At 52.3% G+C, this 13,106-nt stretch overlaps 1 protein-coding gene across 1 annotated transcript in view; it reads right to left on the bottom strand.

Annotated features, from left to right (window-relative positions):
* The window catches only part of atrn (attractin), a 93,649-nt gene that overhangs the window by 9,671 nt on the left and 70,872 nt on the right, over window positions 1-13,106 (bottom strand). Inside the window, exon 27 of the mRNA XM_030355836.1 lies at window positions 4,067-4,174. Coding sequence (XP_030211696.1) covers window positions 4,067-4,174 — 108 coding nt within the window. The remainder of the gene's footprint in view (window positions 1-4,066; window positions 4,175-13,106) is intronic.

The following is a 13,106-nucleotide window of genomic DNA, read 5'->3' on the forward strand; positions in this document are numbered from 1 at the left end:
GAGAGGAGGTGGTTAGAGGGAACAGAGAGGGGTAGAAAACAGATGTGGTTAAGGGAACCCAAATGTAGCAATGACGACGTTGATAGAGATGGTGAGGAGAAGAGAGATGGTGAAGAGAGATAGTGAGGAGAAGAGGGATGGTTCGATGAAGAGTGATGATGAGGGGGAGAGAGATAGTGAGATGAAGGGTGATGATGAGGGGGAGAGAGATGGTGAGGGGAAGAGAGAGGGTGAGGAGGAGAGAGGGTGAGGAGGAGAGAGATGGTGAGATGATGAGAGATGGTTAGGCGATGTTTCCATCAAGTACCACTTTGGAAATAAGTGTTTTAAGAAATCTTTTAAGTGCAATCCTCTGGGATTATTGTATATTTGATACGCCTTGGAGTTGTTTGTACTCTAAATTCCCAAATAAAAAATAAATAAAAATAAGGATAGGGGAAGAGGGTTGGAAGCAGCAGCTGCTAGGAGGAAGAGAGACTGTTTTGGACGGTGGTTTTATGGACCAAGCTTGTGGATGTGCCACTCTTTCCCACCTATGCCTGACTAACAGACTGTAGAGGAACGTTTGGTGAGGGACCACCCGGCACTACTTCTTACCTCAACTCCCAGTCCTGGGGAACTCATTAGCCTCTCTCTTCCCTTCTGACACATTCCTACAACCAGCTTAGGAAACGTCCGTCCTGCTCCCCAACAACGTGACTTATCTCCGTCAACAGACACGCTCTGCGGTCTGGCCCGAGCCCAAATGAAGGAGGGAAGGAACACAACAAGCTGATACTCAGGGAATTCAATTAGTGTCTGCTTTTAAATGAAACACTGGAGTGTTTTCCACCTCAAGAAGAGGCTTCGTCTTCAATGGCCTGTGTTGGTTGGAGTCTGTTTTGTCCATAAACCCAACGCCCTCCTCCTCCTCCACCACCTTGATCGAAGCCACCACCTTCATCACTGCCACCCCACCGCCACTACCTCCATCACCCCAACACCACCAATACTAAAATAACCCTCAACATCACCACATCAACAGCAATCAATCACCATTGGAACCAATGGTTACAACAATATCTCCACCCCCAGACCTACTGCACCCATTATAACAACCGTCACTTCCGTAGACCGGGTTTAAAGCAGGGTTCTAGGACACCTATAGACCGGGTGTAAAGCAGGGTTCTAGGACACCTATAGACTGGGTATAAAGCAGGGTTCTAGGACACCTATAGACCGGGTATGAAGCAGGGTTCTAGGACACCTATAGACTGGGTATAAAGCAGGGTTCTAGGTCACCTCTAGACCGGGTATAAAGCAGGGTTCTAGGACACCTATAGACCGGGTATAAAGCAGGGTTCTAGGACACCTATAGACAGGGTATAAAGCAGGGTTCTAGGTCACCTATAGACAGGGTATAAAGCAGGGTTCTAGGACGCCTATAGACCGGGTTTAAAGCAGGGTTCTAGGTCACCTATAGACCGGGTATAAAGCAGGGTTCTAGGTCACCTCTAGACCGGGTATAAAGCCGGGTTCTAGGTCACCTATAGACCGGGTATAAAGCCGGGTTCTAGGTCTCCTCCCTCTGTAGAGCAGCCTCAGGGAGTTTCTCCTCCAGTGTCGTTGCTGAAAACACTGAGCCCCCCCCACACCAACGTTAGCGCGCTAAGGGACGCTGCATGCTAACGCACAGCGCTGTGGGGGGAGGGAGGGGTGCGTCGGCAGGGGGGAGATCTAAATGAGATCTCTCCTGCTTCAGAGCAGCTCCGATCGATGCGATGGAGGACAGATCCCAGCAGCCACAAACTGTTGACGCTGTTCACACGCCATTGAAGAGGAAACACATGCTTACATAAAGATAGGAACAAAGCTGTCTGCACACACACACCCACCCACACGGGCGCACCACCCACATCCCCACACCCCATACACTCACATCCCCTCACACCCAAACCCACCCACCTTCACACACACCCACCTACCCTACTACATAGAGCGATCGCCAGGGGTCCGAATATCAGTTAACCAATCAGAGGAGAATACAAACAGGACCAATGGAATCGCAGCTGTACTGTACCTTGTGCTGCACAAGTAATTTACGCCCTTCAAATGATGACTAACCACCACTCACTCACTGTAACTGGAACACTACTTCTATAAACCACCACCACCACTTCTAGGAATATGAATAAGAATACTTGAGGGGGATTATATTATAGCGTTATTATAAAAATAGTGGGACCAAGAATAATATCTTTACGACTACTGGCAACAAGCTGAAGTTATGGCAGGTGAAGTTAAGTGCAGTTTATATCTCTATCAATATATTTAATCTATGAACACGCAGTACAGTGCAGGGACGTCTGAGCGTGATAACCCATTCTGCTGCTCCCAGCTACAGAGAGCATTCAGCCTGCACCTCCCCTAGACCACAAGACTCCTCCCCTAGCCCACAAGGCTCCTCCCCTAGCCCACAAGGCTCCTCCCCTAGACCACAAAAATCCTCCCTCTAGACCACAAGGCTCCTCCCCTAGACCACAAGGCTCTGCCCCTAGACCACAAGGCTCCTCCCCCTAGACCACAAAAATCGTCCCTCTAGACCACAAGGCTCCGCCCCTAGACCACAAGGCACCTCCCCCTAGACCACAAAGATCCTCCCTCTAGACCACAAGCCTCCTCCACCCAAACACAAGGCTCCTCCCCTAGACCACAAGGCTCCTTCCCTAGACCACAAGGCTCCACCCCTAGACCACAAGGCTCCTCCCCCAGACCACGAGGCCCCTCCCCAAGACCACGAGGCCCCTCCCCTAGACCACAAGGCTCCTCCCCTAGACCAAAAGGCTCCTCCCCTAGACCACAAGGCTCCTCCCCTAGACCACAAGGCTCCTCCCCTTAGAACACGAGCCTCCTCCCCCTAGACTACGAGCCTCCAACCTAGACCACAAGGCTCCTCCCCCTAGGACACGAGCCTCCTCCCCCTAGACTACGAGCCTCCTCCCCCTAGACCACAAGGCTCCTCCCCCAAAACACAAGGCTCCTCCCCCAAAAACCGGGCTCCTCCACCCAGACGCAAGGCTCTGCTCCTCCGCCCAGAACCCAACGCTCTTCTCCTCACATTTCCTGCCCTCCAGGCTCCTGGCCTGAGCGACTGCAATGTCGTATTAATATTAGATGGGGGATAAAATATGTTAAATCTCTGTATTCATCTCGCCCCGCTTATCTTTCCATTGCAAGACATTTAGAATGGATCCTTTTAGCTCCGCTATCCCAGGCTCGAAGGCGCTATAGCGGCACAAGCAGCAGCAGTGGTTGAGCCTCGTTCGTCTGGGCTTTTGGTTTGATTTCCTCCAGGCCGCGGCAGAGCAGATGCCCGCTCGGCTCTGTGTCTCACAGCGCCCAGCGTCAGCCAGAGCCCTGCCTCGCCTCGCCGCATCCACCCGTCTGCCCGTCTGAGCTGCTCCTCTCTACCTTCAACATGGCTTCCTTCTGCCTACTTTCATAGCTGCTCCGTCTACAACTTGCCGGCCCGGTTTGTGTGTGTGTGTGTGTTTCAGTGTGTTTCTCTGTGTGTGCGTGTGGCTGTGGGTGTGGATAATGTATGCTGCACTGCGTGTGTGTTTGTGTGTCAGATAGTGGGAATGAGTTTTAAGTGCATGTATTCGGGAGAGTGAGAGCAAGAGCGAGAGAGAGCGAGATCGAGCAGGCAAGAGAGAGAGAGAGAGAGCGAGATCAAGTGCTTGTGTGTGTTCATATGTTAGCGTGTGTGTCAGTCCGTCAGCGTGTGCGTTGCATGTGTGCACGCGAGAGTGCTGTACACGTGCCAACGGTGTGTATGTCTATGTGTCGGATAGTGTGAATGAGTGTTGAGTGCATGTGTTTGGGAGAGCGAGCGAGAGCGAGAGAGAGAGTTTGAGATTGCGTGTGCGTGTGTACATATGTTAGCGCGGGTCTCAGTCTGTCGGCGTGTCCATTGCATGCCTGTGTGTTGCATGCGTGTGCGGGTAGAGTGTCACGTCAGACCACAGGTGCGTCTCCACCTCCCCCAGGGGGAGGGTGGGGTCTGGCAGACGGAGGGGAGGCTCACCTTGACGTTTCCTCCAACCAGGTCGGGCGGCTCCTCCTCCACCTCCATGGCCACGTTGATGGTGGCGAAGGGTCGGCTGGCCATCTGCTGCATCTCCCTCAGCAGTTGCTATGGAGACAACATGAGGGGTCAAAGGTCAGCGGCGGGCACACACACACACACACACACACACACACACGTTGTCCGGTTCCACTTCGTGTCTTTGGGGTCGCCCACACAGACTGTTTTCACAGCTGGGGTTTGGTGCCCTGGGAAGACCAGGACCGGAGTCTTGGGTTCACTGCAGACCCCTGCAGTCCAATGGGGCGGATTCGAACCCGCAACCACTACCAATCTCAGAGATCGAAGGATGGGAAAAGGGACATGGGTCTCAAAAGGAGAAGGAAGGTCATGATAGAGAAAGATCGAGAGGATATGAGAAGCGTTTCAAGATTCGAACCGACGAGCACAAGGATTCTAACGCCCTGCTCAAGGGCCGGCTGCCCTGGGGTAAAGCACTCACTCCCTCCCAAGGGAAGCCAGCTCCTCATACTTCAAACAGCCTCGAGCCTTATGATACAGGCAGTACCAGGCGAGCTCAGAGCAGCTCTCTGAAGGCAGTACCAGAGAAGCACGAGAGAGAGAGAGAGAGAGAGAGAGAGAGAGAGAGAGAGAGACAGAGACAGAGACAGAGAGAGAGAGAGAGACACACACAGAGCGAGAGAGAGAGACACACACAGAGCGAGAGAGAGACACACAGAGCGAGCGAGAGCGAGAGAGAGAATTACTGGAATACTGCAGAGGGAGGCAAGCTTGTTGGCAGCGCAGGCAGAACGCAACATCTTTCTCTCCCCATCTCTGTTTCCCAGACCTCCTCCCTAGCTCACTAAACCTGCTCTCTCTCACCCTCTCCTCCCCCCTCCCTCTCTCTGTTCCCACACAATTATAGGAACAGTGTTCAGGGACACACACATAAATCGCAACCACACACACAAATACAAAACACACAGTGTGCGGTGGTGTACGTGCGTTTGGGGGCATAAGATAGTGCATGAAAAATCTAAAGGTGTGCATGGTGTTCTGTCCTGCTGATTTCCATGCCTTCCATGAACGCACGCAGGCGCACACACACACACACACACACACACACACACACACACACACACACACACACACACACACACACACACACACACACACACACACACACACACACACACACACACACACACACACACACACACACACACACGACTATTAAGGATTCTCAAAGTGTTCCACAGAGACTGAGCTAGTCAGCATAGTACTCAAGCGGACGAGAGAGATAGAAAGAGCGAGAGAAAGGAGAAAAGAGCGAGAGAGACAGAGCGAGAGCGAGAGAGAAGAAGAAGAGAAAGAGAGAGAGATAGAGAGAGAGAGAGAGGGAGAGAGCTAGAACAAGAGAGAGCGAGAGAGAAACGGGGTGTTCGAAGAGTTTGCCCCTGGGAAGAGGCGATTGAATGTGTTTCTGTGCAATCACACAGATACACACAAACACAAATATACGCACACACACAAACTTTAATTTGCTCCATAAAATGAATGGAATAATATGATAACAGAGTACACACACACACAATACAAACACACACTTAGTCTCACACACACACACACCTGCAGTAAGTATTCCACACGCGGGAACGTTCAACTGAAAACTGCTGATCGCCCCACAGACACGAGAGAGAGCGGGGGACAAAGAGAGAGAGAGGCTCCGACTGATGCTCGCTCTACCAGAGAGGGGGTCTCTGTTGACTTGTCTACACTACGACTCATATTACAAGGGGGGGGGGGGGGGAGCCAGGCTTACCTCGAACGCCCCTGCAGGCTTCAGCACAACCCTCTCTCTCTCTCGTTCTCTTCTACCCCCCCATCCCTATGTCTCTCTCTCTCTCTCTCCATTACACTTACTCTCTCGCTCTCCCTCTCTGCAGTAAAACTGTCTCTCTCTGCAGTAAAACTGTCTCTCGCTCTCTCTCTCTCTCCAGTATATCCCTAGTCTCTCTCTGCATTATATCCCTAGTGTCTCTCTCTCTCCAGTATATCCCTATGTCTCTCTCTCTCTCTCTTCAGTTTATCCCTATGTCTCTCTCTCTGCATTATATCCCTATGTCTCTCTCTCTCTCTCTCTCTGTCTGTCTCTCTCCAGTATATCCCTGTGTCTCTCTCTCTCTCTGCAGTAGAACCCAGCTCTCTCTCTCCAGGAGCGATCGCTTTAGATTAGGGCTTTCATTGGCAATGCAGCGATCATTGACTGTGTGAGTGAGTGAGAGAGAGAGAGAGAGAGAGTGAGTGAGTGGTACTGGAGAGAGTGTAAACACACGCAGAGTTCTCTCTGCCTCCTGTGCTGCAGGAAACGCACCAGACTCACCTCGAGATAACACAGTGATCGACCGATATATCGGTCGGCCGATATTATCGGCCGATATTCACGTTTTTTACGTGTATCGGTATCGGCCGATACGCGGCTGATTTTCGCCGATATTTTTTTTTTCTTCTTTTTTTTTTTACTTGTTATACCTCACCTGTTTTTAATATTTGTTAAATATTGCTCATCAAATTTTTCTTACTTGTTTTACCTCACCTGTTTTTACTATTTGTTAAATATTGTTTTTTATATTGAAGTTCAATAAATGTTCCTTTTTTTTAAATTGAGACTTGTAACATTTGTTATCAGTGTAATTTTTATGATTGAGGGAGCAAAAGCAGTATCGGCTCTAAATATCGGCTCTAAATATCGGTATCGGCGTATCGGAGTATCGGCTAAGGCTGATGAAAAAATATCGGTATCGTATCGGCCCTAAAAAATCTGTATCGGTCGATCCCTATAAGACACCCTGACATTCCCCTCGCCCTCCCTCTTCATCCCCCGTCACTCTCTCTACATCTCTCTCGTTATCCTTCTCCCTCCATCCCCCTCTCTCTTAACTCCATCTCTCTTAACTCCATCTCTCTTCATCTCCATCTCTCATCTCTCTCATCTACTCCCCTTAAGAACTCAGTCCCTCCCTCCCTCCCTCCCTCCCTCCTCTCCCTCCCTCCCCCCCTCCCTTTCTCCATCCATTCCCCTCCCTCCCTCCCTCCCTCCCTGCCCTCCCATCATGTGCATGGGACATGGCGTTTGTCACTGATCAGTCATGGCTTGGTGGTCAGAGGGCCAGTGATGAGCTGTTTGCACACGAATCACCAGGAGATGGTTGTATGTTCATGATTCTGTAATGTTAACGTTAACCCTCGCTCCGGATGTCTCTGAACAGCCTGGCGGAGAGACAGACGGTCCACAGGTGAGGTCAGAGGTCATAGCGCTCCAAGACACCGGAGCAGAGAGACGGACAGACAGGCAGGTAGGCGTAGAGATAGACAGGTAGGCTGAGAGACGGACAGCGAGACAGAGGTGTGGAATTGACACAGATGTGTCGTCATGATTGTCAGACAGACAAAGTCAGACAGACAGTTGAATGGAGCAGACAGTCAGACAGGCATATAGATAGACAGATATATAGAGAGTCAGACATACGCAGTCAGACAGACAGATGAGTGGACTTGACAGTCAGACAGACATATAGTCAGACAGACTGATGTGGGCTCGACAGCCAGACAGACATATAGCCAGACAGACCCATCGTCAGGCAGACAGACACACAGTCAGACAGACAGGTATGTGGAGTGGCCCCCGGGGGGTGATGGAGAACGTCCGCCCCACTGACAGCTCGGGAGGAAGAGGAGGAAGAGGAGGAAGACCTAATAGATCTGTAGCAGTATGTCAGAGTAGAGGGAGGAGGGCGAGTGACGCCTCTGGGTCACCTTGACCCCCCCCCCACCCAACCCGCCTCCTCCCCCCTCAAAACACCGCGGGGGGGGGTAGTATTCTCCTTGGCGTGGCGGCATGTCGGTGGGGGGTGATGGTTGCCCACGGCGACCAGAGACATGATTTATAAGAAGCGTGAGAGACGTCGCTCCGGGGGGGGGGGGGGGGGGGGGGGGGGGAGTTGATGTGTGCTGCTGGAGCTGAGCCCCCATTGCTCACACACAACCAGGACAACGACCAGGACCAGGATCTGGACCCAGACCTGGACCGGGACCGGGACCAAGACCAGGACCCGGACCGGGACCAGGACCAGGACCAGGTCTACCTCAGCCCACATCGCTCACACACAATCATGACAAGGCCCAGGTCTACCTGAGCCCCCCATCATCTGCACACACCCGCCCGCCCGCCTGCTGACTGCCCCCACCCTAGTGTGCCCCCCTCTGCTACCCCCCCCCCCCACCTCTGCTGCAGATTAAGTCTGGCTCACTGTGTGTGTGGAAGTGTGTTTGTGTCTCAAGAGTGTGACTGTGTGTGGACATCATGTTTGTGTGTGTGGAAGTGTGTGTGGGGGTCTTTGGTGTAATGGGGTGATAAATATTTAGGGCATACAAGGCCCCCTCTCTCTCCCCCCCCGCCCCCCCCTCTCTCCCTCCCAGGCGGTATATCAGGCGGTCGGCAGCGGGACGTGATCTGCCGCCACATTAGCTGTGCGGCCGCTAGCCGGCGATACGCTGAGCAGCTAGTAGCTGTCACGCCGCCGCGCAGTGAGTTAGCGCTGGGACTGTGAAGGGGGGCTAGGGGGGGGGCTTGTCGCCGTGCACACGAGGACCAAAGCCGCCCGGGGCTTCAGGCAGGAGACAGGCAGCCTGCCGTTACCGTAGCAACATGGTGGTACCACAGTGGTACACTCACTACCGTGACCCCGTTACTGTGACGCAGTGTTGTGACAGCGTACTGTTACCACGGCAACGCGCCGTTACCCTACGGTGACAACATGCCTTTACGTCACCGTGACGACGACATTACCAAGGGACTATATAGTGTATTGTTGTGTTGATCTAACAACACAGCTACGCTTACAATGACATGTTAACGTTTCGGCAATACGCTGTTACCTTGACAACAGGAGGGTTATGTAAGTCATTATTGTAAAAACACGCCATCACTATGACAACAGCTGTTCTATAACATATTTGAAACCGAAGCTGACCACAATATCAAGAGCCTGTCCGGGTCATTTTATGAATACGTAATATCTGTTAATCAATTTCCAATTTAAAACCAGATACATGGTCCACCGTAATTGGATGAGAGCTGAATGTTTGGAGATGTCAGATTGCTAATCAACCGGCCGTCGTGATGAGGCTGGGCCGGTCGAGGTCTGATGGCGGACAGACCATCAAACAGAGAGACCGTCGCCGACTCTCTTCACACAGAGAGACCGTCGCCGACTCTCTTCACACAGAGAGACCGTCGCCGACTCTCTTCACACAGAGAGACCGTCGCCGACTCTCTTCACACAGAGAGACCGTCGCCGACTCTCTTCACTCAGAGAGACCGTCGCCGACTCTCTTCAAACAGAGAGACCGTCGCCGACTCTCTTCACACAGAGAGACCGTCGCCGACTCTCTTCAAACAGAGAGACCGTCGCCGACTCTCTTCAAACAGAGAGCCCGTCGCCGACTCTCTTCAAACAGAGAGCCCGTCGCCGACTCTCTTCACACAGAGAGACCGTCGCCGACTCTCTTCACACAGAGAGACCGTCGCCGACTCTCTTCACACAGAGAGACCGTCGCCGACTCTCTTCACACAGAGAGACCGTCGCCGACTCTCTTCACACAGAGAGACCGTCGCCGACTCTCTTCAAACAGAGAGACCGTCGCAGACTCTCTTCAAACAGATAGACCGTCGCCGACTCTCCTCAAACAGAGAGACCGTCGCCGACTCTCCTCAAACAGAGAGACCGTCGCAGACTCTCTTCAAACAGAGAGACCGTCGCAGACTCTCTTCAAACAGAGAGACCGTCGCCGACCCTCCTCAAACAGAGAGACCGTCGCCGACTCTCTTCAAACAGAGAGACCGTCGCCGACCCTCCTCCAACAGAGAGACCGTCGCCGACCCTCCTCCAACAGAGAGACCGTCGCCGACTCTCTTCAAACAGAGGGACTTCAAAGCTGCAATTAAGACCGAACGGAATAACACTCACACACACGACACACTCTCAAATACACACATGCCGAGAAAAACACACACAATATGTGAACGCACAGTGAGGAAACGCATACATGAGACACACACACACACACACACACACACACACACACACACACACACACACACACACACACACACACACACACACACACACACACACACACACACACACACACACGACAGAGGGAGCTGCCTCACCCACCTCCTACCCTGGGCGAGCTTACAGGGGAGGAAGGAACCTTCCCTGAGGACCGTGACGTCCGTAGTACGGTTCCTCGGCGGGGCGGTCGACAGTGTGACCGTTTAATACCAGTCGTTTAGCAGAGGCCGGTATCCAGGAGACCTACCCAGACCTTTCATGTCCACGCCATTACGGAGCAGCCAGGGGTCCGGGCGTCTGGCTCGGGGGGGCCCCCTCGTTTCATCTGTATTCTGACCTTTCACTGGGCCCGCCATTCGTAATACGGGACTCAAAGCGAAGCACCCGGGGAAGGAGGACCGGATCCCCTTTCTACAGAAAGGCCTCCGTTTTGGTTCTGCTCTTTAATCTCTTCCGACCCGCCGCTGACAGTTCCTGCCGGAGAGGCAGGGTGCAAACGGAGAGGTTGGAGTGTTCACCCCGAGAAGGGACCTCGTAGCGGAGAGACGGATGAAGACGATCGTCCGGGTCGGCTGGCCTCCAGGCAAACCCAAACCGACACTAAACAAACCACTCACTAAGTCCACTTAAGACGAGGACGTACTCGATGAAGCCCGGCTGGGACTGTCGGCTGATATAGCACAAGTGCAGGACAGTAGGAGAAATTAAAATCTACAAAAAGATGCTCTGCAATGTTGCACACTAGCCGAGTCTCTGGCCAGAGTTAGCCACGCAGAGCCAGAGTTAGCCACGCAGAGCCAGAGTTAGCCACGCAGAGCCAGAGTTAGCCACGCAGAGCCAGAGTTAGCCACGCAGAACCAGAGTTAGCCACGCAGAGCCAGAGTTAGCCACGCAGAGCCAGAGTTAGCCACGCAGAGCCAGAGTTAGCCACGCAGAACCAGAGTTAGCCACGCAGAACCAGAGTTAGGTGAGCAGAAGCAGAGTTAGCTGAGCAGTAGCAGAGTTAGCTGAGCAGAACCAGAGAGGTACCGCTGGTCACCGCAGACCAAACTAAGTCGTAGAGCACGTCTCCCTCCAGGGCTCACCTCCATTCTATAGGCGTTTGCTGAGCGATTATAAAACCAAAGCTGAACCCTGCAGTGAAAAGTTACACAGTGGAGCTTGAAATGGGAGTCAAAAAGAGACATACAGACAGACAGATGACATGAAGATTAACAGAGGGATAGACAACATATAGTTGGACGGTCAAAAACAACAAAAAAACCTCCCAAAACACAGGTGAGGGCGCCTCAGCTCCACAGTCCGCAGCCCCGCCCAATTAAAAGCTAATAAACCCTGCGGCGTGAGAACGGTGCTGAAACCACAGGAACAATGTGCTGAGTAGCTCGTCTCTTTTTATAAGTCAACCCTCTTAATCGCTTAGCGTGGACCCGGTCTCTCCGGGGGGGGGGGGGCCTTCAGCCCCGCCCCCCACTGGCTCCGCTAGCACACGGTTAGCGCTTATTGCGAAGGGATGCTAGCGTTAGCGAGGTGGAGGGGGGGACGGGGGGGGGACGGGGGGGTCCAAACCTCTGGCAGCTGGAGCTCTACTTCATGATGACGTTAGCGTTAACGACCCGACCGGAACGCTTCCCACGCCGTTTCGCGTGGGTCGGGATCCAATTAAAGAAATTACCCACTCTATCGCAGCTGGTACACTCAGGGGTGGGGGGGCGGCATTATGAAACAGGCTGCTACACACACACTGCTAAAGGAACAGCCCTACACACACACACTGCTAAACGAACAGCCCTACACACACACTGCTAAAGGAACAGCCCTACACACACACTGCTAAAGGAACAGCCCTACACACACACTGCTAAACGAACAGCCCTACACACAAACTGCTAAACGAACAGCCCTACACACAAACTGCTAAAGGAACAGCCCTATACACACTAGGGCTTGGACTCCGAACTTCGTTATTCGAGTATCTAAATTCGAACGAATATTAGGCAGCCCTTAATAATCAAACCTGTTATGGGCAGGCCAAGAGGGAGAGACGTCGGAGAACCCGACGCAGTCGATTCATAACGTTGTAATGACCAAGGAAGAGGCAGTGAATGAAGTATTGATTAGACGGCGATTTATTAGAAACCTAATAAACCGTTGGAACACGCAAGACCGGTAACCATAGCAACGCCGGTAAACAAACCTCGCGAAGCCCAATCCAGGTCTTACTGAAGGCATTTAATGGTCAAAATATTATTAATAAATATTCGAATATATTTGAATATTCATATTAATAAACAAACAAACTTCGAATATGATTTTTGGGCAAAAGTCAGAGCCCTAATACACACACTGCTAAACAAACAGCGATACACACACACACTGCTAAACACACACTGCTAAAGGAACAGCCCTACACACAAACTGCTAAATACACACTGCTAAACGAACAGCGATACACACACACACTGACTGCTAAACACACACTGCTAAGCGAACAGCCCTACACACACTGCTAAATACGCACTGCCAAAAGAACAACCCTACACACACTGCTAAACCAACAGGAGGGGCCTCAGCGCATTGTGTGTGGAGGAATTATGTGTCCGATGTTTATCTGGATCCGGCGGAGAGAGGGAGGGAGAGAGAGGGAGGGAGAGAGGGAGAGAGAGAGGCTAAGACAGAAGCTGAGAGAGAGGGGCAGAGAGAGCTAACCAGGGAGCAACATAAACTGGGTCTCTGGGTGTGTGTTTGCGCGTGTGTGTGTGTGATAGCTGGCGGGATGGGGGGTTGTTGTGTAACAGCACGACTCGGTACACAAAACAAAACACTTTTTTTCTGTCTGCAGTCCAGACGGGCAGAGTGTCAGCAGCAGGACTCAGTGGCAGGACACCAGATCCCAGCGA

This window comes from Gadus morhua, chromosome 5 (assembly GCF_902167405.1).
Source record: "Gadus morhua chromosome 5, gadMor3.0, whole genome shotgun sequence".
Classification (NCBI taxonomy): domain Eukaryota; kingdom Metazoa; phylum Chordata; class Actinopteri; order Gadiformes; family Gadidae; genus Gadus; species Gadus morhua.